This window comes from Myripristis murdjan, chromosome 5 (genome assembly GCF_902150065.1).
Source record: "Myripristis murdjan chromosome 5, fMyrMur1.1, whole genome shotgun sequence".
In the NCBI taxonomy this organism is placed as follows: domain Eukaryota; kingdom Metazoa; phylum Chordata; class Actinopteri; order Holocentriformes; family Holocentridae; genus Myripristis; species Myripristis murdjan.
This window is the reverse complement of record NC_043984.1, coordinates 14,280,635-14,306,188: the sequence shown is the minus strand read 5'-3', so window position 1 is coordinate 14,306,188 and position 25,554 is coordinate 14,280,635. Positions and strand designations below refer to the sequence as shown.

At 42.3% G+C, this 25,554-nt stretch overlaps 2 protein-coding genes across 4 annotated transcripts in view; one reads left to right on the top strand and one right to left on the bottom strand.

Moving 5' to 3' along the window:
* Window positions 1-15,999, top strand: part of vgll4b (vestigial-like family member 4b) — a 39,850-nt gene extending 23,851 nt beyond the window's left edge. For both annotated transcript variants that reach the window (XM_030051376.1, XM_030051374.1), the window contains 3 exons: window positions 8,726-8,993; window positions 9,422-9,539; window positions 10,762-15,999. In XM_030051376.1, coding sequence (XP_029907236.1) covers window positions 8,726-8,993; window positions 9,422-9,539; window positions 10,762-11,018 — 643 coding nt within the window. In that variant the 3' untranslated portion in view covers window positions 11,019-15,999. The remainder of the gene's footprint in view (window positions 1-8,725; window positions 8,994-9,421; window positions 9,540-10,761) is intronic.
* Window positions 16,000-17,155: 1,156 nt separating this feature from the next.
* atg7 (ATG7 autophagy related 7 homolog (S. cerevisiae)) overlaps window positions 17,156-25,554 on the bottom strand; it is a 72,126-nt gene continuing 63,727 nt past the window's right edge. For both annotated transcript variants that reach the window (XM_030052126.1, XM_030052128.1), the window contains exon 19: window positions 17,156-17,599. In XM_030052126.1, coding sequence (XP_029907986.1) covers window positions 17,567-17,599 — 33 coding nt within the window. In that variant the 3' untranslated portion in view covers window positions 17,156-17,566. The remainder of the gene's footprint in view (window positions 17,600-25,554) is intronic.

Below are 25,554 nucleotides of genomic sequence, written 5' to 3'. Positions count from 1 at the left end.
TTTCCTAACGGTATGACTCATTGCCAAAAATACATGTAATATCCGGACCTATCGGTAGTTTCTACTTTCATGTCCCGTCACCTGTTGTTTCGGTGCAATCACTGGTTTGTATGCCAAAATGGCAGTGACGTGACATAATGGAACACACTGGGAACCCTGGATTAAGTGGCAGAGCTACTAGCTGACAAAAGAGTATGCAGCCACATTTATTCACATAATTCTGAGTGCAAGCAAGAAGAAAGGACACAAATGCCGCACACACTGCCATGTGTGTTGTTGGTACAAACATATACTGCACATTCACATACATGCTCACATGCCTGTTACCTAACCAAATAGTTGAATTGTCTGTCAAAGGCAGTTTACCACATGCCTAACCCACTTAATCCTATTTTATAGTTACTGTTCCCCTTACTGTTGAGTAGTTAGGATGAGTCACCCTGCCACCCAGGTTGAAAGAGTCTTGTGGAGTAATTTCAGTGAGTTTTGGTTAATGTAAATGGTATTTCAGTGGCTTTTCCATACCAAGAAACTTGTCTGAAGAGGTATTGGTCCTTCTGTTTGTTTCCCAGAACTGGTGGATGACTTTTTGCTGGTGGGTGTCCACATGGCAAAGGCATTAGCAGGTTTTAATGTGCCTCTGTGACAGGGCAGGATTTGCTTGGTTTGGGTCACAGGTGGAAATGTATGGTGGTCAATTAAATCAGTTTGTTGTAGTTGTGGGAAGGGTCTTTCTCCTTTCATCATGTGAACATCTGGGCGCCTACAACAAAGGATTGACTTAGAAGTGTTGACATTTGTGCCGAGTCATCATGTTTGGTGTTGTGAATGTGGCTGTGGTGGGGGAGTTGACATTGTACTCTCAATGAAAGGGGGCAGAGACACTTCCCACTCGAGGTATAATTCTGTGGTCTCTGTTTTTTTCTTAAATCTCTGTGAGAGTGTCATGTGTCATGTGGTTGACTTCTGCATACATTGATATGCAAATGCTCCCACCCATGCATCACAAGTCAGTCTGTATTTTTTAAGTCCGTCTACCCACATAGTCACAATGGGACTTATTGTCGGATTAGTTTTCACTTGGTGTCACAACTCCTAATAGCAGCCATTTTGTGGAGTAAGAATTCACTTGAGCTCATTCAGTGATTAAAAAAAAAAGGTGCAATTGGTGTCTCAAACATCTCATTTCTTGTAACTGTTTCCCAGCAGTAAGCCGTCATTAGCTGTAATCCTTTTTATTTAATCTTCATCTTAATTATGACTTTTCAGTCATTTGACTCCAAGTCCAATGGGTTAATCTCTGCCCTAGTCAATCAGTTACTTCTTGACTTGCTGTAACTTGTCGTCAAAACCAGGTCCTTCTAATTCACATCACTTTATTTTCATTGTTTAATCTGAGAAATTTATTTGCCCAAGGGCCGTCTTAAATGTATCTTATTTTTAGTCATTTCATTTGAGGTAAGTACTTGTTGAAACCTGTAGTCAAAGCCAAACTCTTAAACTCTTCAACCTCACTTAACTCTCAGTTGTGCCTATCTAAAGAGCAGCGATTTGGCTAATTTGGAGAATGGTGTGTTGTCATGACAGGGAAAATTTTGGCTAAGAATTATGGGAAAAAACACCTTCTTTATAAAATACCTCCTGTAGAAGAATGTTGCACAGACATCTCTTTTTGCAAAAGACCGTGGCTTTCTGCTTCATTTAACTCATCTGTCGTTTCTAGGAACAGTGATTAGGCTTAATTTGAAAATGATGGGCTTTCTCCTTAGGAAAAAAGCTAGACAGAGAGAACCAGAAAATGGTCCTTTGCTCACCGCCCTGCCACACACACGCATGCACGCACGCACACATACACACACTTACACATGCACACTCAACCAGAGAGCAGAACAGTGAAAGAGCTCAGATGGTTATCTGACACTTTTCTGGTGGCTGTATGTGGCATTTTTGTCTGTGCTGATTAGTTTGGTCAGTGTTGACTGTTTCTGTGTGTTTGGCAGCTTTTATGTTAATTCTGTGTTTTTTTTTGCTTTTCTGTCATGTCTTTTTAACTCTTCCTGCCTGCATGGCTTTGTGTGCTGACTATTCCAGCAGACCTTTTTGACAGCAGCCATTTTGACATGAAATAGCAGGGTAAACACAGGTGTTAGTAATGCCATTAATTAATGTTGAGCTCTATTTAGGTCTAACAGAGCCAGGGTCCTAGTGTTGTGGATGCTGGCTCAGTGGAACGGCTCTGTTATAACTAAATTGAATTGAACCTTAATTAATGTCATCAGCAACACCTGTGTTTACCCTGCTATTTCATGTCAAAATGGCTGCTGTATAAAAAAGATTGTTTGATATGGGTATTTTGGCCTGTAAATTGTATTTTCTAATTATTTGGTTATTTATTTTCCCATGCTTAACTCCAGTGAGCGCTAATGTACCCCAACTGACACCTGACACCTCAGAAATGTAGGGCGGGGCTATGAAACAGGAGGCTCAGGTTCCCATTATTGTCCCATCACAACAGGCCAAAGCTTGGGGGAGGGCAAGAAAAACTCTCACATCCAACTTTTACTTTTCCTTCTTTTTTTGTTTTGTGGATGGTAAGATATCATCATGCATAACTGTGGATGGATGTTCTGTGTCACCTGTTGCCTTAGTTGGCATTTTAGTATAAAAATCTTGTGGATTCTAGGATTTATTTTTGAAATTCTCTCGTCTTTTTAAGTTCTGACACTGTGTTTTGAGAGATCCACTTTTTGTATGTTCTTTACAGTCCTTAAAAGAGTCTCACTGATGCAGCACATTCATAGTTTCATTTTAATTAATAGCAATTCAACACAATTCTTTTTTCGGCACTGTCACTCTTTGTGTGTGTGTGTTTTTCATGGATTATGCACATGCATTGGAGTGGGTATTGTGTGTGAATGCATGCGGGTGTTTGTGCCTCTGTGTGTGTGTGCGTGTGTGCTCTGAGTGTGTTCCTTGTCAGGCGGGGGCTACTTTTCTCATTTTCTTCTCGGAGTAGGAGGAGTCTTGAACAAAGAAGCCTTATCCTGTCTGCTGGAGCCTGCGGGCTGGAAGCTTGCTCCTGCCTGTTTGCCTGCCTGCCGCTCTGCACTTGTAGATCTGCCAATATAAAAGTCCCCCTGCTCAGCTGTTTCTTTCCTCCTTAAAATAAGAGCCAATCATCGAGCCGGGGTTTTGTACAGGCATCGAAGTAGGGAATATAATTTGCAGGAAAGTATATTTACAGTGGCCAGGCCATTGTTATTCGACTCAGCCATGAGTCACTGAGTGCTCAGTCATCTGTGTTGGAAATGACTTTGAATCCCCTGACATAGGTTTGACGACACTCAGAACGCTGTGGAGATTTGCAGTGTTATTCAGCCCCGTTGCCAAAGTGTCCAAGGGATTTGAAAGCATGTGCCTTTGACATTAGGAGGAGGAAATCTTTCATTTGCATTTATACTATTGTATGTTATACTGGGTACAGGAGCTAAAGGCAAATAGTACTGTAAGTTAAAATGTAATCCCATTTGCTGCAGTAAGTAGCACAGCCACAGCTAGTAGATTAGTCTCCGAGCTGCAGTTAAAACTCCAGCTGCTTTCTACTGGGAACTGCACCAGTACGTCGTTCTCATGGCTGATCCCACAGACGCCAAATGGGGAGAAAGAAAAAGAGAGGAAGAGTCAAACCACTGGCAATGAGGCCAAGGTTGATGAAATCATTGTTACACTCTTGTTTTACATGGGACTATTTGCGTCGTGTGTGTGAGCATGGGAGGGAGGGAGGGAAGGAGGGAGAGAGAGGGAGAGAGAGCAAGCCTTTTTATGTGTGTGTGTGTGTGTGTGTGTGTGTGTGTGTGTGTGTGTGTGTGTGTCTGTGCTTGTGTGTGTGTTTTTACATGTTGTTTTATGGTTGTTCCTATAGCCAATCTGCCTTTGCCTGTGAATTGAGAAAGAGAGCTGAGGAAAAGCCTCTGCTACCAAAGCAAAGTGGGCCAGATTTATCAGCATTTCTGCCAGCAGAAAATACTGAAAGTTGCTAAAAAGCAGTGTTAAATGCAAATAATGTATGTTTTGTATTCCAGGTTGCATGTCAAGGGAGATTAAATAATTTATATATTGGCAATTAGTTACAGCGCTCTTGTAAATGTCATATGAGGTGCATTTCCCCTGGGTCTTAGCTGCTCTATTTTAAAGGTTGCAAATATTATTGCTAACTTCCGTTTGTTTGTATACTTTATATTCATGGCCTGGTTGAGCCTTGTGGCGCAGTTGCTATATGTGTGTGTGTGTGTGTGTGTGTGTGTGTGTGTGTGTGTGTGTGTGCGCGTGCGTGCGTGCATGTGCATGCATGTGTATGTGTTTGGCAGTCAGAGTGTGTGTATATATCCTTCATCTTGTGGTTTTCTGCAGGCCTCACAGAGTTTGGGCCTGTTTGTAACCTGTGGTTGAGCCTTCCTCCCTCCTCCTCTGTTTTTTTTTTTCATCTTCTCCTCTCCCTCTCCTCCCCACCCCCTGATTCTTCCCAGATGTTTCCTGTGTCTCTCTCTCTCTTTCTCCCTCTCTCTCTCTCTCTCTCTCTCTCTCTCTCTCTCTCGCTCTCTTTTCTTTTCTTGCCCTCCTTTCTTCATTTCGTAAAGGAGAAGGATATGAACCCCCGCCAAAGATTAGTAGTGAGGTTTTCTCTGAAGGCTTTGGAACACAATTGTGAGAAAAAGTCCAGACCTTTTATAGCTCCTGCAACTTTGCCTCAAAATAAAATACAGCTAACTTACCAAATTGGCAGTCTCATATATAGCGAAAGCAAACTAGGGTGAAACCTAAACCATGATTTTAAAGTCTTTGGTTCATTTCTATTTTGTTTTTGTTTTGTTTTTTTCATCTTTGTTTTTATTTCATTTTCCACTGTGGCAATTAGGCAAGCTTGCTCATTAGACAGCTGCTTATTAGGCCAGTAAGAACAAATTCCAAGTTGGCATATTTTACTAGGATGCAGGCTTCGGGTTAGGTTTTTGTTACTTGAGGTTGACTTGAAGACAGAGTGTCATGTGAATGGTTACTTTAAAAGCCTACACGTAATGACAGATCGGAGTGCTGTAATATCGCACAAGATATATGACTCGATCATTTATGTATTGTGGGTTGGACTTTCGGGGTCTAAAATTAAGGGATCTTTCAGTGTGCGCTGCCACAGTGGCTACCGCTAATGCCAGGCTGCGCAAAACCCAGTGGCTAGTAAAAAAGAATCAAACACACATCCGTTCTCTGTTTCAGTGTGTCAGGCTGTCTATTCTAACGCCAATCAAAACGCTGTTAATAAAAGATCACATGCTCTCCGTTTTTACCGACTGCTTTCTCACACATCCACAGATATAGCATATTGTTCTCACCCAATAAAAAAAAAATTTCTCTGTCTCTATCTTTCTCAGGCAAAGTGTTTATGTTTAAAGTCATCTTTAGTGTAGACGCCATATTGTTGGTTAATTCAGAAGTTACAAGAAAAATCAATGAACATTTATTGTGAGATAGGATCCAGCCTGCCCAACCTCCCCCTACTCCCCCCCCCCCCCCCCCCTCCCTCTAACCCTAACCCTAACCCTAACCCCCACACACACACACACACTCTTTTTTTCTCACATCTCTCCTCTCCACTCTCCCCCCTTTTTATTTAGTTTGTCTCCCCAGGCTCAGGTGGCTTGCCAAGTTTCAGAGGCCTTTTATCTCTCTCTCTCGCTCTCTCTCTCTCTCTCTCTCTCTCACTCTCTCTTTGAGCCCCGGGCCCAGCATTCTCTCAGCCAGGCCAAAAAGCTCTCCTTCAACCCTCGCTCTCTCCCCCTCTTGCCAACCTCATGCCCATCTCCCATGTCTAGCCTTCTCCTCCCGCCCCAGCCTCCCTCGCTCTCTCTTTCTCCTCAGCTACGACCCGAACCATAATTGAGAGGTGAGTAAGAGAGACAAAGACAGTGGTTTTTGAACGCAGGATCTCTCCTGAAGAAATGCGGTGCGGGTGGGTGGGCAGGCAAGAGGACAGGAGGGGGGGGGGATTCGACCGCTCCACCATTCATTGGTCTGATTTGTTGATCCCATTCACTGGTTCCAGCCACGGCCCCTCTTGTATGGGGATGTGGGCATGCCTGCTGTTTGGCAATGATTAAAGTTTGGAACAACTTCCACAACCTAACTGCCTCTCCCCCCGGCCCCCTCCGAGTCCCAGCCGCTGAAAGAGAGAGAGAGAGAGGGGCGGGGGGCTTTATTTGTCTGTTTGCCTCTTAGCTAATCAAGGGACTGTTTCTATTTGAAGATAAGAAGTATACAAAATAACTTTGGTTTGCAGAGGTTAAAGATTTCTGTCATAAGTTATACCAAACCAAACTTAAATTTGTATCGCACATTTATGTAGAATCAAATGCAATGCAGTGTGCCACACAAAACACAGCATTAAAGAGAACCATCTTCATACCTCTGTACCTAAAATTGATAGATTAATTGAATAAGCCTTAAAATGAAATGACTGAACAGAAAACAATGAAAAAGAGTAGTAATAAACTCAGCATCTGACTGAAATGATTTAAACTATGCACTTACTTAAGCATATTCCACTAAAGACTATTACTATGTATTATTGTGATTTGCCTGAATGATTATTATGCCGTTTAATGTGTTTTTGTAGCGTTTAGTCAGGCATGCAACTGAAAGATATCGAGATTGAGTGAGTGTAGCAGGGAACCGTCGGCTAGGTTTCACCGCACCGTTCCCGTCCACCAGCCTGCGCCAAGCCTGTCTCTCAAACCCTCAGGAAGTTTGCTGGTGGTGCTGAGAGAAAAACAGAGAGAACGAGAGAGAAAAAAGGGGGTCTTTTAATGAAAGCCCTCGGAACAAATGAAGGAAACTCCCGACCCTTGTCTTTCATATGTTGGAGGTCTTGGACCATTCAGACACGACTCCCCCAGCTCTCCCCGGCTCTTCCTTTTTCCTTCTCTGTATTCTGTGGAGTGTGTTTATTTCCGGTGGACGGTGCTTGTGGGCTCCAGATGCCTGACCCAGCAGTCAGGTTGCCTGGTCACATGGAGCTACAACTGTTTGCCTGGACTTGTTGTATTGCATCCTAACAAACCTTAAAGGGACAATGCCGAGTTTTATATTTTACTCCGTTATGTCGTCGTGAGTGAGTGCAAAAAAAAAAAAAAAAAAAATCCACACAAAGCCTGGCGATGAAAGAGAGTTTCATTTCAAGAGGGAGCATTAGTCATAGTATTCCTGGTGTTAATGTGACACTTGTTGTTGAGAGAGAAAGAGAGACAGAGAAGTAGAGTGAATCCTGCTGCCTGTAACTGGGCCTCAAATTGTAGGAGGGGACTGGAGCTGCAGGAAGGGTGGAATACACAGTCGAACACACAGAGACACTTGGACAGACCACATTTGAAGAACAGGGCAAAAATTATTGCTGCGTATTGAAGTAAAGGCAAGTACGCACAGTATCAGGCACCACCGCTTTGCTGAATATCAAACACGTCCATTATCGTCTTAGTTGGGAGCTTAAAAAAAAAAAAAGAGGTCATATTCTACGTTGTGTTAAACTGCTGTTACCGTTTTCCCTTATCCTTATCTCTGCTTTTGCAATGATTAATACATGAGCTCACAATTTGGAGAGGGCAGAATGATTTCTTTGTGGTGGGAAGTAATTCTCTTTTAGGCTGCAGGAGAGTAGACAGTCCACCTTTTTTTTTTAATGTAGTAGATATTCAGTTCCTGTTTGTGTCTTAGTGTTAACCCTGATGATGAAGGTGAAAACGTTTGGTGAACTTGATGAACTACTCCAATCAAACACACACACACACACACATACACACACAAAGAGGAAGAGTTGTGCAGCTTGTTTGTTTTTGCTTTTTTTGTGATTGTATTGGAACAGGAATCAGGGAGGAAGGAAGGACAAGAGTCATAACACAGCCAGACGAGGGATGTGAACCACAACTTCAGCAGGTCGGGTCCCACTTTGTAGGGACCAGAGAAGAGCTGATTGTATTGTGCAGTTGGACACAATCCCTCACTTGGTGTCTGTGCTGTATTAGCACTGCAGGATTTTCCACGTTTTCCTCCGACCTGCAGTGAATACAGTTGGCCGTAGGCTGACGGCACAGATAAAGTCGGCTTGATATGCTGAGGAAACCACTTCATAGCTTTGAACTACATGCCTGTGTGCGTCTGTGTGCCCCGAGTCCAAATTTGGAGTCCATCCATGTTGAATAAGCTAAGAGAGTGTTCATATCTACACTTGATGGCAAAGAGAGTGTGTGTGCTTGTACAAAACATTCTTATTGAGCCCTCCAGCAGCCTGAGAGGTGTGTGTGTGTGTGTGTCTGTGTGAGGTCAGTATTAATAGCTGCTGCTGTTCCTGCAGCGTTTGACATGAAGTCCCAGTAACAATCCTGCTTTTGTTTGCCGTCCCTCTTTCCTCCCTCCTCTCTCCCACACTGCCTCTGAACCCCCTTTTACCTCTCTCTCTCTCTCTCTCTCTCTCTCCCTCCACAGTTTATCCTCTTTCCTCTGTTGATTTCTTTTCTTCCACCCAGTCTCCATCTGCCACCACTCTTTGCTCGTCTCCCTGTCTCTCGAGCCCACCCACCGCCACAAAGCAACACAGTATCACTCTAAAGTACAGTGTACAATGTGATGTAATATGACAGTGATTTCTGAAAGTCTTTGCCTCTGTCTCTCCATCTTCCAGGAAACCTAACGGAGATTATCGTAGCACTAGCGGCCCTAAGGAGCGCAGCCGGAGCCCCATTGAGCGCGTGGTGGTGCCCGGTGCCCTCGGTGTCCACAGCAACCCCCTGTACAGCCACGCCCACCACCACCATCACCACCTGGCCAGCTTAGCCGGCATGGACCAGCCACTGGCGCTCACCAAAAACAGCATGGTGGACTCAGCTCGCAGCAGTACAGCAGCTATGGTCACAGTGCCTCACACTGTCAGCACCGTGGAGCGCCAGCAGGTAACAAACACCGCTCGGCCTGCATCTTTTGGTTCCTCCAAACACGGGTTAAAACCTCAGCTGAGCTGCTTCTGGTGGGTCCCAGTGTGATGGAAGATGTTTTCTTCTTGGTTGAAAGAATACATTTCCCACTTGACCCCTTTTCTGAAATGTTCTGAAAAGTTGGTCTCTGACTCATTGTCTCTCCCTCAAAGTTCGAAGCCCCACGCGGTCTGCTCTCTTTACTCGAATATTTCATCATTTTCTTTTCTCTCTACCATATTCTCCTCTTATTCCCCTTTGTTCTCCTCTTCCACCTACTTTTGACACACGTTAAGAGTCTGCCTTGTGTTTTATAGCTGACCGGCAGTAATGACAAAAGATGGATCTTGTGCTTGGAATTGATTACCCTTTAACTTTGTGTGTGTGTGTGTGTGTGTGTGTTTCAGAATCGTCCGTCAGTGATCACATGTGCCCCAGCCAACAACAGGAACTGTAACCTGTCTCACTGTCCAGTCTCCCACAACGGCTGCTCAGCTCTCGCCAACAACTACAGGAGAGCCAACAGTGAGTGTACACATGCACAGGCACACAAATTGCATGGACACACACACACACACACAAGAATGTGGTGCCCTTTATCAGCACTTCAGTGCGTCACAGTTCACAATGCACTTACCTCTCGAACCAGTCAGTTTACTTTTTTAGCTTAAAATGTAGGTCATATATTTGTTGCCGCAGCTGTTAATATTTTTTGTTTTGTTTTGTTTGTTTTATTTTGATTGACAGATGTTTGATAGTGGTTTTACATAGAGGGACATATAACTCTCAACTGAATTCATCACACAGGCAGAAATTACACTGGGGTTTGACCATACTTTATCTCTTAAAGTAAATTTTCTAAATGCACTCCAGTTTGCAAGACGTCTTCCATTCAAATGTACTCTGTGTCAAAGCTTGCTATTTTTCATTCTAGATATATGTTGGATGGCTTAAGTCTTTTGATGACAAATTAAAAACACCTTTACAGATTTTGTCATCAGTATTTCAGCATTAATTGAACAATTCACATCCAGAAACTGTTACTATTTTTGTCCTAAAATGGATATATAGAATTTTGGAAATCAGCTCTTCCTTTGGTGTCCAATGCTGTCTGTGTCAGATCTCCCCACAGTACACATAATGCTTGAGAGACTGCATCCTACACTATCCAGATTGGCATTGTCTTCTGTAATTGATGATGATGCTATGAAAAGAAAAAAAGAGAGAGTTCTAGTCTCTTGGCGGTGTATCTTACAATAGTCTTTAGTGCATCCGATGTTGCAGTAGGAGCTCCAGCTGCACAGCCTCAACATGCTTTATTTGCTGCCTGATGTTGTCTCTTATCTCATAAAAACTCACTTGAGGCTTCAGCCAGACATGCCTATTTTGTTTGTCCAGCCTCTGAGTGTCCGTCATTTTTTTTGTGGGTTGATAGCTTAAGTGTGGGTGTTTTACAACCCCAGTGAAATCCCAATGATCTCATTGAGGTCAACAGTGAAATTTAAAGCAGTGATTAAAAAAGCATAAATGGCAAATTGAAGTAGATTTTAAAAAATGAGGAAAGGGGCTGCTGTTGGTTGTCAAACAAGTGGAAAAAGTGGTGAAATGAGATATATACTTTTTTTTTTTGTTTCCTACAACAAATGCACATCACCCCCGCACAAGTAACGCTTCTCTTTTCATTATGGAACCTAACAGCCCTCTCCTCTGCCCTGCCCTCCCTCTTGTTTGTCCCTCTTTACACTAGCCAACACAGCGTGTGACCCGGTGATCGAGGAACATTTCCGCCGCAGCCTGGGAAAGAACTACAAGGAGCCCGAGCCCGTCGCCACCAACTCGGTGTCCATCACGGGCTCGGTGGATGACCACTTTGCCAAGGCGCTGGGCGAGACCTGGCTGCAGATCAAGAACAAGGGGAGCCCTTCGTCATCTGGCAGCAGCCCAAACTCCTCCCCTAACAGTCACATGGTCAATCACAACCACTCCCCCTCTGTTGTCTCCTGAAGGAGGGGGGGCGCTTTAGAGGGATTATCCACCCTGCTTCCCCAACCCTCCCCAGTCTTCCCAGCTCCAGCCCCTCCACCCCCATCTACCCCCCCTAGCCCGCCGTCAGTTTGGTCTTTCACCAGCACCCCAGAGGGAATGCCTGCCTGCTGGTCTCCCAAACCACATCCAAAACCCTGAAGCCCACTCTCTCTCTTTCTATGCACTCTTAGAGCATCAATCGAGCAATAACAACATGGTTGATTATGCGGGACCTTTTTTTTCTTCTATCTTCCCGCGTCTAACAGAAATGCTGGACAAGATTCAGCACTGAGCAGTAAGGGTTCAGGTGTTAAACGTTGGACTTCGGGACTGACTTCAATTCGCTCCTTGCCCTTCAAAAACGTTCAACCCCCCTCCCAATTTGCATGCCAAGCTTGGAGCTGAGCAAGTGTCTATAGATATGTACATAGAGAGAGGAAAGGAGGCGTTTTTTCATTTTCTTTTGTTTGTTTAACTGTAGTTTTGTGTACCGCTTTTCGCATTATGAGACGCCCAGCCTTTGCAAGGGAAGACAAGTGAGAAACACATGATTAATTTAGAGATGGAGAAAATCATCACAAGCCACCCTGCTGTGCTACCAAAGAAACCTCAGATGCAGATATTATCTATGCCCCTATTGGACAGGAAAAAAAAAAAGAAAAGAAGAAGAAAAGCCATCTTGTAATCTCTTCCCTCTGTTTGATCTTCTCTCACCCTCCCTCCTGCTTTCTCCTTCTCTCTCTCCTGTGTGTGTCTTGGTGGATTTGTTACTGTATGTGTATACTTAAGTGATTGACCTGGTCTGATTTGCACTACTGTCGTAGAGGGTAAAGGGTGGCATGTCAACAGTGTAATCTGGCATTGCACACACTGGGACTGATACAGCTGATTTTGACGCAAACTGACAGTCTCAATAAGGAATGGACCTTCACCTTTTTTTTTTTTTTTTTTTTTTGCAACCTCCCATTAGCTCCCATTTAAATTCCAGCTAGTGAGCATCATTTCAGAAAAGTACTAGCTACGACGGCTAGCAGAACCCCCGTTATTTATTGACTGCATTTGCAGAAAAAGAGAAAATACCTGTTTTTTTTTTTTGTATTGTTTTTTTTAACCAGCACACCCAGTTTGTAAAATAAGCAGTGTTGATTAGTTTCAGCACAGATAAACATATTTCTTTCCCCATCCTGAACCTCAAGGCCTTCAGGAGGACAAATAACACACTTGGCTGAAGTAGCGCCAGAAGGTTGCACGGCATTTTACAAGCACAGTCAGGTTATTAAATCGGCTAATTACGGTGTTGACTGACATCACAGTCATTATGGGGGGAAAAATACACAGTTGTACAACCTCCAGTGTGTTGAAGGGCTTTGCTGAAATAATGTGCTTTGATGTGTTTCATGGGCTTAACTGCTGACAGTGATGATGGGATAGGTGACGCTGCATGTCACTCTGTGGTTGAAAAAGAAGTCTGGTTTCTCGACTGGGGGAGAGAAGATTATTTCGATCTCTTTCTTCAAACACGCCTTTGTATGTGTAACTCTTTGAACACGGGTGTTGTAATTACATTTGGCTACACCCCGCTACCCCTCCTGCCCCCCCTCCCCCTCCTTCTCCTACACACTGTGGTTTGGTAGATAGATTTCTACAAGGTTTGAAGGGTAAAGTAATGCTTCTACAGATGCATGTTTTGTTTTTCTTTTTTCTTTTTTTTTTTGTTTTTAATAGCTGGTATCTATTTGTGTGTTTAGGCATTTCAATCTTACTACTACTAGCCTTTTCATTCAGACGTTAGTTGTTACTTCTTTTGTTGTCAGTAACAGTCGTAGACACTATACACTCACTGCTGGGTCAGTTGTACTCCATATTATTGTTATTATTATTATTGTTATTATTATTATTATTTTGTATTTTTGTTTTCCAATAATATCAGTATGGTAACAAACAGCTATAGCGGGACAGCCTCCGGACAGGCTCTGTTAAAACGATGAGAGCTGTTTCCCAGAACCACCTTGGCATGGTGATTGGTTAGTCGGTTGTCATTGGAGCGCTGACCAATAAGGTGTTAAGATGAGTTTGGGAAGTGCAGCCCATTTAGGTTTCTAAAGATGTTGATCCATCGGTGGTACAGGATGCTATAACCTTTCAGCGTGACTGAGCTGAGACACCAAATTGGCACAAACTAGTCAGCAGGGCCATGTTTTCCAGAAAAAAAAAAAAACAAAAAAAAAACATCTTCGCCAGAAATGACAGTAAAGAATTGTGGGATTTTCATTTGACTGCCATCTCAGTACGACCCTCATCACTCAAACTGTGGACGGTGTGTTCAATTTTGCCGTACACTTGCTCAGTCTAAGAAGCACTTGGTATCATACAGGCAAACAGGATTTAAGCTTAGATGCTTTTGGGAAACGGTATTTTGCTTTTAACGTAAGAACCAGTATATGATTCATGTTTTCAAGCACCAGGGCGATAGTATTGGAAAACATGGCACAGAGATGGTTAAAAAATAACAGAAAAGCATTAACACCTTACACAGCTTATATTTTGGGCTTAGATCTCTGTGAACAGGTGAACTGACTTGTGTCTTGACTTGGTGTCCAGACCTATTTTGTATTTCAGTGTTTTGTTTTTGTTTTTGTTTTTTTCTCTGAACAATATTGTATTGTTGCTGCAGTTAAGCTAGACTGCTGCAGTTTGAGAAACTGAATTTTAATGATACTCTCTGTAAAAGAGCCTGCATCAAGGTGGCATACATTCCTCCTGTAGGGAACTTTGTACAGGCCTCAACACACTCTATATATCTTCATATCACCACACAGAGCTAGTAGCTAGCCAGGGGCAAGCGTCCCACAGTTCCCTGCCGACAGCCTTCTTCACACCAACTAGACTGGTCATTGAGCAGTGAGTTTCTAAAATGACAACATGAACAAACAAGCATACATTGAGGAAATGCAGAACATAGGACTTTGAGAACTCGGGTAGTCACAGTGGACGATGCTGGGGCCTTGAGGAAGTTCTGTTGAGGAGTATCTGAACGTTGGCCACAGCAAATGACAGCTGTCTTTCACCCTGATTGGCTCCATATTTCTCATTTCACCGGCCCCGCTGTTGTCATTTTTATCCAGTATCATGCAATATCGATAAAGCCAATCCTCTGAAATGAAAGACGTTGTCAGGGACTCCACTTGTTCCACCAGCTGTTCTGTCAAGTGAAAGTCCGCACATTCCATCGTCCCTCAGTGGGTTGGCAGAGCCAGAATCACAGAAAAAGTTCTAAAAATTCAAAGTCAGAGCCCAGCTGCCAGAAAACTGATGTATTATTAACAAATACTGAAAATTAGCAAACACATAGATTAAATGATCAACTATGTCATTGGCGAATACATCCCCTATTTTCCTTGTGGAAGATTTGCATTGTACCGTAACAAATAACTACTCTACAGTCTAAATATTTTCTTCTGTGCTTTTCTGTAACTTCTTTGGGTTAGGAGAGGTGTTTGGAATATGATCAGGGGTCTGATTGGTGGGGTTGAGCCTTCAGGAGCCGAGCTCCTGTGAGCCAGGGAACTTCAGTGACCACTGAAAAGTCTCTCCAAGAAATCACAAGTACGGCTCCTCCGCCTCTCAGATTCAGCCGACCCTGACGAAGATGTGATGTAATTAGCAACATGCTTGAAAACACGAGGGAAAGGGCTCAGTGTCCAGAGTGTTCTCTTTTTTTGTCTCTCATTATCATTTCACTACCACCCTGTAGGTAGGAGGCTCTCTTTCTGCTTCGGCACACACTCCCTACACACTGCAGGAAAATCACTTAATAAAATACTTTTTTATAATAGGTAACTATAAGACCATCATTACGCTGTGCGTAACGAATGTACAGAGAAAAAAATCGTAGGTATTTTTTGAGGAACAATTAATTTGTTAATGATATGTAGCTATTTAATTGTTTTTTCCCTGTCCTTATATTGTAATCATGTATTTTCTTTTTTTTGTGAAAAAAGTTGATCTTTTTTGTTTATAGAGTTTGTCTTGTTAGAAAAAGGTTAAAGTGCAGGAACACAGTAAATGTATGAAACTGCGTTAAGCCACTGGTGTGTCGGTGACAATCGCTACTTCCATTGTCCCCATCGTTCTGTTCTGACATCAACAATCACAAAACTGTGTTCAACCATGTAACTGCTGAGTCATGTGAACAAAACCAGTTCATCCTCCCGGGGGCTTGGTCAGTGATCTGCAGCTAAGCAGTGAAGGAATGTAAGGATTTTGGCCCAGCTCAGTTTGCCTGCCATTCCCTTTAGCTTTTAAAGAATTGGCCATAGGCTAGCAGGCAGGTAGAACTCCTCCACTGCATGTAAGCAGTGCTGATCCTTACATGATCATAGGTCTGATGCTAGTTAATCATCAAAATTGTGTTTTTGGTCTGCAGATGAAAACTAATCATGGTGCCACCAAGACCTGGGTAAAAAGACGTTTTCCAGACAGTTTAAATCCGTTTGTCTGTGACTGATTGAACTCAAACTTTAAACCCCACCAGTTAGTCCCCTAAATTTCTAATTGATATAAGGCAATCCCAATCGAGTCTTGGTGCTTTCAGGGACAGATTTTAGAACATCATAATCAAATCTGTTGCTTTAAGCTGATGTCCCAGTTCCCATCTATGGGGGGCATTTCTCCTAGCAATTCAGTTAGAAGCCTAAAACTGTAGTTGGCCCTTACACTGACTAGTAGAGGATGAATGTACCCCATTTTTTTCCAGTTTGTCTTGTTGTTGTTGTTGTTGTTTTTTTTAATGGAAGTAGCATGGATTTGGTGGTATTAGTGCTCCGAACTGTAAAAATTTGTATCAAGAAACAACAGTCAATTTGTGGCTCTGTGTCTCCTCCTACTAAAAAGGTTTTGGCAGGCCACCTTTTTTGTACGTAAAGTAGCCTTGATGAACAATAAAGTGCTCTTAAACCACTGTCTGACTCCGGGAGTCTCTGTGTCATATCTGAGCCGTTAATTTGTGCGCCGTGTACTGTTTGTGTATGTGTGTGTGTGTGTGTGTGAGTGAGTGTGAGTGTGTGCGGTCTAGCACATGACTCGAATGTGGTGAGTGGTGGTTAAGATAGAGCCGATAGAAGTGGGTCATTTACTGGTGGAGCAGAAGTATTACTGGAATGATCCACTTGAACTGGAAAAAGTGTAAGAGTGCAGTGACACAGAAATCTGAATTCCATGGTCTATAGAAACAGTCATACAGGAAAACATTTTATTCCACTTATTAATACCCATCTGTGATACAATTTACATTTTAATGTATGAGCATGTTACCAGTCAAGACAAATGGGATATGGTGAAGAAAAAAAAAGTAATCATTCATTGCAGACACACACAAACACATGCATGCATGTGGGAAAACACACACACCATTAAGACATGAGTTTTCTCCGTTCCCACACTCCTTCAGAGAAAACAGCGAAGCTCCAGAGAATCCTGAAAACAGTGGAGGGCTCCAGATTTTCTGCAATAACAGTTTCCATATCCATCATTCCCAGCTTAATTGCTGTGGTGTTAATAAAGAGTAACATATGAACATATCTGAGGGCAGGTTTCTTGTTTGCTGAAAGCATCTAGTTAGTGAGATTTTCTCTCATGACTTACATTGGAGCCAAACTGATTCTAGTCCTACGGTGTGTAGCCCAGCCGTGGTCAGTGAGCCTTCAGGCAATACGCTCTCCATGTTGAGATGTTCACTGCATCTGAACTCACAAACATCAAAGCTCATTCATCCTGATGGACGCACTGGCTATGGGGACTGAACCTGACAACATAAAACAATTACTATAACAAATTTGCTGTGGAAAAAGCTCTGACTCCTAACGGGATACAAATTTCAAGTGAATGCTGCTGGTAAGCCACTATCAAACATCCCATACTGGAAACAGGCACCTCCTCCTTCATTCAACATTCAATATTACATCTAAATACACACAAAGTGAAATGTGGAAATGTGAAATCTGTAACAGTGACATTCACTGGATATTTAGTGGATACTTATACTTACTTAAACTTATTTTAGTAGTTCTGTTCTGAAAGTCTAAATCTTTGGTTGACTGTGGTCAGACACTTGACAGGTGTTTTTAAAGTTTTCCAGCAGGCTTTCTGAAGAACTTCTATTTGTGTTGAGGGGTGTGTGGTGTGCTTGATTTTGTTAGGATCTCTTGTTTTTTTTTTTTTTACCTGTATATGCCTCTTGCTGTCTGTAAAGCACTTTATGACGAAACTGTTCATTAAAAGGGCTGGGAAAAAAAACACTTCACATTCCTTATTTAAGTTTAACATCAAACAGAATCCATTCATCAAGAATCCATCTTGTCTTTGCTCTCTCTGATGTGGGGTTCCTGATTTAAACAAATGAACATACAAACAAAAAAACAAAACAAAACAAAACTGGCAGAAGCATGGAGTGGAGTGTCCATTGGTTCCCTCAGTCAGTCTCTCATGATCCAGTTGTCACTTCGATGATCTGTCTGACTTCCTCCTTCTCAGATGCTCTCATCGTCGCTCATATCCCAAATCTGAGGAGACAAAACAGGAAAGATGTTTCAAGTACCCCTCTAGCCGCTGATTAAACCACAACAAAGTGTCTCTGTCACTATTACATATTTAAAATTTTTATTCCATGAAAAACAAGCTGTCATGCCTTAAAATGGCTTAGATACAAGTCTTCACCTTGTACTCATTAAGTATGCACGCATTTATGAATATGCAAATAGTCACCGCCCACCCCCCTGCCCGCTGGCACACTGGCTCATGACTTGTATTATAATTGATAATCTATCTCTTAGTTACACTAATATTGTTCATGTCACGTGACAATTTTGATTTGGACTTTTTTTTTTTTTTTTTTTTTAAATAAAACACTCAAACGACTGGCAGAGCTGGTGCTAATGATATGCAAAGCAGCATGCTATGAGCTGACGGGATTGGCTGTCAGATTTGTGACGTAGCAAGAAGTCTGGCTGGCCCGGGGAACGTCTCAATCTCAGATTTCAGAGAAGTGCATAAACACCTCCTTTCAGTAGAGGATCGTGACAACACCTCAAGTGATAATAGCCATGATTACAAAGTGTTGACATTGTAATAAAATCTGAATTAGCATTTCATTTCCTAACATTATTACCTCAGTTTAATTAATTTTAGTCTTGATCTTATCTTCTCCATTGTTTTATTTCTGTTTTAGTTCTGTTTAAATCTCAGTATTAATTTACTGGTTTACTGCTGTGCGTGTGTGTATCCTTCGTGTCACATTCAATGTGTTATCTTCTCGAAAGTGCTGTTGTGCTGTTTGCTCTACAAATTAAACTTACTATCATTCTTCTTCTTATTATTATTATTATTCTTGTTACAATTGTACTTGTTCTTGTTCTTGTTGTGTTTAAGAAATGCTTTATTATTTTTGCAGATTTACCAGCAGCAATTAAAGTTTGATTCAACAGGGTACATGCATTTAAAAAAAAAAAAAAAAGGAGTCACAGTAAGGGGCTACAGACAACAATCAGGGCGGCTGCATAACATGACCAATTGCTTGTCTGTGAGTACCAGTTATATAATGTCCTTGAAAATTCAAAAGTGTGACACATTACACATAATCAAGGTTCAGAGGTTTCCCACTAGGAAGTGATGCTGGTGTCTGACTCACAAACACACACACACACACACACACACACACACACACACACACACAGAGGATCCTCTGCATTACTGTGTCAGTAAACAACAGCAGCAGATTCTTCACATTCTCTCTGTAAGACGCAATTCACATACCTCCATCACCGTCTGGAATGTTGCACCAACGTGGAACTCTGAATGTGCACACACTCGCACGCACGCGCGCACACACACACGACACAGTTTTGACACTTACACGCTGCATTCCTTTGAATGTGCTGCTTCACAGCTCTGAGAGCTGAAAAGTGAATTCCAGTCCAATGACTGGAACCCCGAGGCTGAAAACATCCAGTGAAAAATCTTTAAAAGTTCTCACACAGCGCTCGTCTTTCAAAACCAGTATTTGTTGTATTTGTCACTATGTGGGAAATGTATAGTGGACACTGCCTGGAATACAGGTGTGAATTATGTCTAAGTTGTCTTCAAAAGCTTTTCAGGACATGAGAGAAAATTTGGTTTTGGACAACTGTTTGTAGAGCATTTACAAATTGCAGCTTGTTTGGCACAGTCATGGCCATTAAAAACGTATGTAGATCCACACTGTTCCTCTGGTAACTTTGCTAATTCTGCGTTCACGGGAACTCCAAACTCAGAATTTCCCACTTGTAAATTAATGAGCCATGCAAAAATTGTGCTTAGGGGTGTAAATTTGGGAAAAACTGATGCTCTTTTCTTAATTCAGTGTTTCTTGGATAAAGACAGTACTACACAGCAGCGTTATACGCGAGAAGCAGTGGGAAATATTTGTACATAAAAGAAACAAATACAAACTGACATTTTAGTTTCTGGAGAAGAACATTTCAGGTAATAAATTGTCTTGAGCTTGTATGTTGTTTTTTGTATTCATTCTAAAATTAGCCAAGACAGACTTAGTTCCCAGGAATTTTAAGTTGTGTTCAAATTTTTGGGTTGAATTCCCTCTTGTAGTTGCTCTCAGGACGCTTGACATTTATTTGTTTAATGCATGAAATTCAAAACATTTTCTCACGGAGGAGGATGCCCCTTGACCTCCCTACAGCGCTGTAGCATGTGATCTCATGTCATTTTAAAACTGCCCCTGGCCTGAGCTTAGCTTGAAAGGGAACCCTGAAGAAACCAGTCGGGCCAGTCCTGGAACAAGTTGCTGTGCACGATGTGGGACTGGATCTGCACAACTTGAAAACCCAATTGTTGTGGTGTTCCACTGCTGCAGTTTTCAGACCTTCAGCTCTGGCAGATCTTATTCACAAATTAAGTTGAGCTGCTTGAGAGTTCCAGGGCAGTGTGGAGAATCAGGGACAAATTCATATCAAAGCTGGACGTTTGGCTACTATCCTCCGCTGCTGCTGGGTAGTGAGCATCAAAAGGACAGCGAGCAAAGAGCGCTTTGAAATGGAGCAACACTGGAGCCCCTCTCTGGACAGCTGCCATGCCTCACTGACGGTGTGCGTTTGTGTGTGTGTGAGATCCTTTGTGCAAAATGAAAGAAAGAGAAGGAGAAAGGAGGCAAGCAGAAGGGGGGAAAGACCTTACGTAACGTGAATAGCTCTTGCTAACTGAAGCCAACGGCTTTACTACTCTCATTCAAGCACAGCTGAATAGTTGGGATGTTTCTCAGCTGTTTACCTCGGTTGCAGCAATGCATAAGCAGATTTCAGTAAAGCCAAGATCAAAATAAATTACCCCTCGGCTCGGTCCAAAATGTTAAGCAAGGCTCTTAGTGAAATCAGCAATTTCTCTTTCTGCTGATGGATAAATAAACGGGAGCTACATGATGAAAAGCAACACAAAACAAGAGAGCTAATCAAAATTAAAGTAGGTGTTCATTTAGTAAGTACTTCAGTTACAAAATACATAAGCTCCTTATCTATCCTAATTAGTTAACACACACCCCCTCCCCACCCCCTGGACACGCACACACACCATGACAGCATCTCAAAGGGATTGGCACTAACGTCCTCACTGGGAGCCCCGGATTCTCGACACACAACACGTTTTTAACTTAAAAGCGACCTTATCGCCTCCGGACCTCGGATCTACTCCGGGTTCAAAGTGGTTGTTGAACGTTGCATTTAGGCCAACGCTAAGCCGCATGTAATCAGCGTGTATGTGTCTGTGTGTTTGTGTCTGTAATCAGTTGGAGTCCAGTTGATATGCCAGAATAATAATCTTGGCTAGTTGCTGGAACAAGGCTGGGATCTGATCAGATAGAGCAGGTTTTAGTTGGAGCGCTGACAGTGGAATCACGGCCAAATTTCTGCTGCTACTGATTATTATTCCCCCTCAAAAACAACACGAGCCTCAGCTTGAGGGTCTCTGTCATACCTGCCCCTCTACAGGCTGGACTCAAAAGCCTTGCTTCTGGAACTGCTGCAGTGCCGGGACTCTGGAACCTAAATTTACTGATAAGCAACTTAATGCATGGCTACAAGTTCATGGGTTACATGAGGACACAATTACCGAGCAACTGGACAATAAAGTGTTATCATATTGCATGGAACTGCATCTTTTTGTATGGTATCGTACCATAATGAACCGTATTATAAAATATTGTACTGTACCATCATTGTTCTGTATTGTATAGAAACATATTGCATAATATTGTATTATATCGTATCATTTTGTATCGTGCTGGAACTCAATGTATGATATAGTGTGACATCATCAAGCACAGGTGTGATGTAGCTAAAGTGTACACATAGCCTCTGTTCAGGCTTTAGTAAATAATGTTCTCAGGAGACAGTAAATAAATCATCACCCAGGACCGGAGCTGATTAGTAATGAATTTCCCTGGACTGTAGGTGACTCATTTCAACCCAAGTGGAAAAATTTTGGGAAAAAACTGTACCCTCTAAATCTCCATCTAAAGGAGTTGTATATTTCAAAGCCATGCCCATGCTTTACCCAAACTGTGCCCAAGCTTAACTTGTGCAACTTCACCTAACTTTACTCACTTGTAGTCATTTATTAAAAAACAAGTTTTCACATGTCACCCGGTTGGCTCCATACCAAATCCTATTTAACAGCAAAACTGTCTGTGCTGCATGGCATCATAAACTTCCTGAATGATTTATCAGGAACCACTGTGATTTCAACATCAGTTCAATGCCACTGCTAAGACAGAGAACTGTGTTGATGGTGGTCCTTAGGCAAAGTGCTTTAAAATACTGAAACTTGAAGAAATACATCCTAAGTGCGGGTGGCCCCGGTGGGAATCCAGCCTCTAAGCCATTGAGCTCTGCAGCACTACACTACATTACCATTGATGGGCTGTCCTATTAAACACACATCTGCTTTACATATTAGAAGTGACACCAAAGCACAAAGTGCAAAGTCAAGCTTTCATCATGGAGGCTGGCTCCATCTGATATGCAATTAGTGGACCACACAGTGTGATGTGGTTTATAGCTGCTGGATATAGCATAGTGACTTTATTGTGTGCTGCTTATTGAGGGAGGTGGGGGGGGGTGGTAAAAATCTGAATTTCTCGTTTATTCTTATGATCCTGGATAGTTTAGTATATATTTCTGAGCCTTATCTGACCAAAACCGATACCTCGTACTACCATCTGCTTTTTGGGGAGACACTGGCAGATTTTCTGATTTCTAACATTCAGCTCTACTATGAATATAAAGGCAGACTATGCAGTTTTAATTGGGAGGGCACACCACTTTGTTAACTAATGTTGGGATTTGGATGAGGCTGAGGAAGGGTAAAACCCCTCAGGTTCATGCTAAGACTAAGAACCCAAGGAATTAATGTAACACTTTGAAATGCCTGTGTTGAATCTAATGTTTTGGTGTCAAATGTACACAAAAAAATGCTGTTATATTTCGGGTTATGATGGGGTAAAAGAGGTGTCCTAAACTCCTAATGCATTTTATATTCTTTTGAGAATCGGGTGGCATTCATTGTTTTTACCACATCATAACAAGGTGGGGTGCTTGACTGCAGCACAAACTGTATTAGCTTTTCCTCTCTGACCTCTACAACAGAAAACTTCATCAACAGTGGTAGCAGTGGTCAGTCTGTTCATATTTAACAAAGAGGGAGGAGGGCATGGAAATTCTTGTTTCCTCTAACAAGTTATCTAACATCTGTTACCCAGGGGGGATGCATTTGATGGTTTGTGTTAGTAAAGGGGGGAAACAACCCCCTTCATTCCCCTAACAAGGCCCCCTGAGGGCTGGAGGCCATGCAAGACACACACTGCACCCTCTGCCTTCAAAGACAGAGAGAAAACTGTTGCTGCTACTACTATCAGATGCCTCATTTAAAGAAAATATATAAAATGCACATGCACAACAAAGTTTACATATCCTTTAGACCAGCAGTTCAGGGACCCCCAAGGGTCCCTGAAGGGATTCCAGGATGTCCCTAGAAAAATGGGGAATATTTTAATTTCACTATTATTTCACTGACAGGAACTTAGCCCAGTGAGAGGATGTATAAGAATGATCTTTCAGTTCATGGGTTTCACTGTTTGTCTGACAACCTACAGTATAGACAGTTATGGAGTAACCAGATCTTATCAGATGGGTTTCACTGAGACTACATCTTATCAAATACAGGTCCATGGTCAATTTGGGGTCCTAAAAAGGTTGAGAACTACTGCTCTAGAGCAGATTGAAATGTATTAGTTGGAAAGTTTTCTGAAAAAGTTCAAAAGTTGATTTGCTTGAATTGATCTGCTAGTGTGTCTTTCCTCATCCAAGCATAGCACTTTATTTCCAGACTTAGGTCTCGTCACATAACCAGACTTACACAAATGGAAAAAAACAAAAGAAAGACCAATTCTCTGTCTTGTTGTCCCTCCTTGGCTTTCCTACCCTTTCCTTCTCTCTTTTGTTTCCCATTCCTTTACTTCTCTCCCTCCTCCTCTTCTTTCCTTTTCTTTCATCACCTCTCTCCTCCTCTCCTCTCCTTGGCTAGCCACACTCATCATGGAAAAACACACAACACCTACAGAAGGCATCAGACTGGAAATTACCTAAACAATGAAAAAATACTAACGGGCGTGTGTCTGTGTGTGTCTGTGTGTGTGTCGAATGCCTCATCCAACAATAAGTTTTACAAGCCTGGACAACATGTCCTCTCAAGTGCACGTTCATATCTACCATACACAGCTCACGCACTGACGCATGTAGACACGCCATACATATTCACTCACACCCAAACAGTCACAAACTACACACATGCAGACTCGCATGGGCACACATCCATACTCATATACTAATACATGTCACAAGCTCACCTACCTACATTCCCACTCAGTAGCCATGGGTTCACAGTAGACCGGTTGGTGTTAATAAATAATCAAATTTGGGTGTAGAGTTTCTGAGGTGTCAGATGCCAATATAAAGGTCTACTCAGCTGTGAAATGGCTGTGCTTTGAAACACAAAATATAGTGATGAAGTCTATAATCACCTGCAGGGCAGGAGGTGGGTTTGCTTTTATGTTGTCTGGATACACCATCAGCTTTTTATGTGAAGTGGTGTTGCTTCAATTGTTGGTCGAGACCTACGGCAATCATTTGGGTTTAACTTTGGGCTCAGTTCAGACTGTGTAAATCCTTACGAATAATATGTAGATCTCAATCTCTATGTTTAAGCTTTCCCTATTCAGTTTCGGGCTATTCAGTGAGAGTACTGAAGATTATGGGAGCACATTTACTGGTGGCTGGGTTTATTCACAACCTTGGCTCCTTTGTCCGTTCCATCAGTGTGGTGGAAAACTGATTCAGTGCATCTTTAATTCAGTATTGTTTAGGCTGACAATGCACTTAGACTACAGTGGAAACTTAATCTTGTGACATGAATGTCCTCTGCCAAGGAAGTGAAACTTCCAGCAGGGGGTTATGTGATCACTCCCGTCCTCCATCTTTCCATCTGTCCATCAACAGGATAATTCAAAAAGTGCTGGGTGGATGTCCACGAAATTTGGTGGGAAGGTTGGTCACAGGCCGGCAAATATGTGATTCACTTTTCAGGCCAGTCGGCCTCAAGGGAGTGTGGCAATGATTGGGGCTTAGCGCAAAAAAAGAGTTTCCAAACGGATCCACACGTCATCACAAAACCCGGTGAGTCGGATGGTCATGGGGCGAGGTGGCCCTGACCAACATCCCCGCTGATTCGCTGAAAGGGGCGTGCCCTCTATCAACAGCATAGCTGAAAGGCAGCATGACTGTAATTTCAAGCTGTGACCTTGCCAGAAAAGAAAGAAAGATTTTTATGCCATGTCAGAAACAAATTTTATATTGAAATACGCAATTCTTCATTAACTACCGATGCAACATGTGGCTTTGGAGGAATGAGACAAGAGTTGAGCCCATGTGTAGCAACGTAATCTTCCACTGAGGGATTTAGTGGAGTGAAACTGTTATGGCTTTGTTAATTTTAATATTTAGTGATTTATAATGGTACTGGCTTTTACTAAAAGTTTTCTGGCTATTTCACTGGGTATCTTTGGTGATTTTAATGTTCAGATTTTTTTAACAAATAAAGCCAGGGTTATTGCCATATAAGAAAGAATAACATCAATGGACTTAAGTCCGAGTCAGACTCATTGTATAATAATGTGACAGTGGAGAGTCCTTGGTTTACTTTTCCATTACCTTGAGTGTGGATCTCTCAGGAGGCTGCTCATCACTTCACATTAAGGGCTGCAATAAGAGCCGGGGTGTGCAGCCATAAAAACTGACAGCACTATTGTATGGCACTTAAGTCAAGGGCTCAATTTGGCCCTTTGACATGCCAGAAAAACATTTGATGGCTAATTCCAAAAAATTACCAGTAGGTACTTTTTTTTAAGTCTAGGATTTAA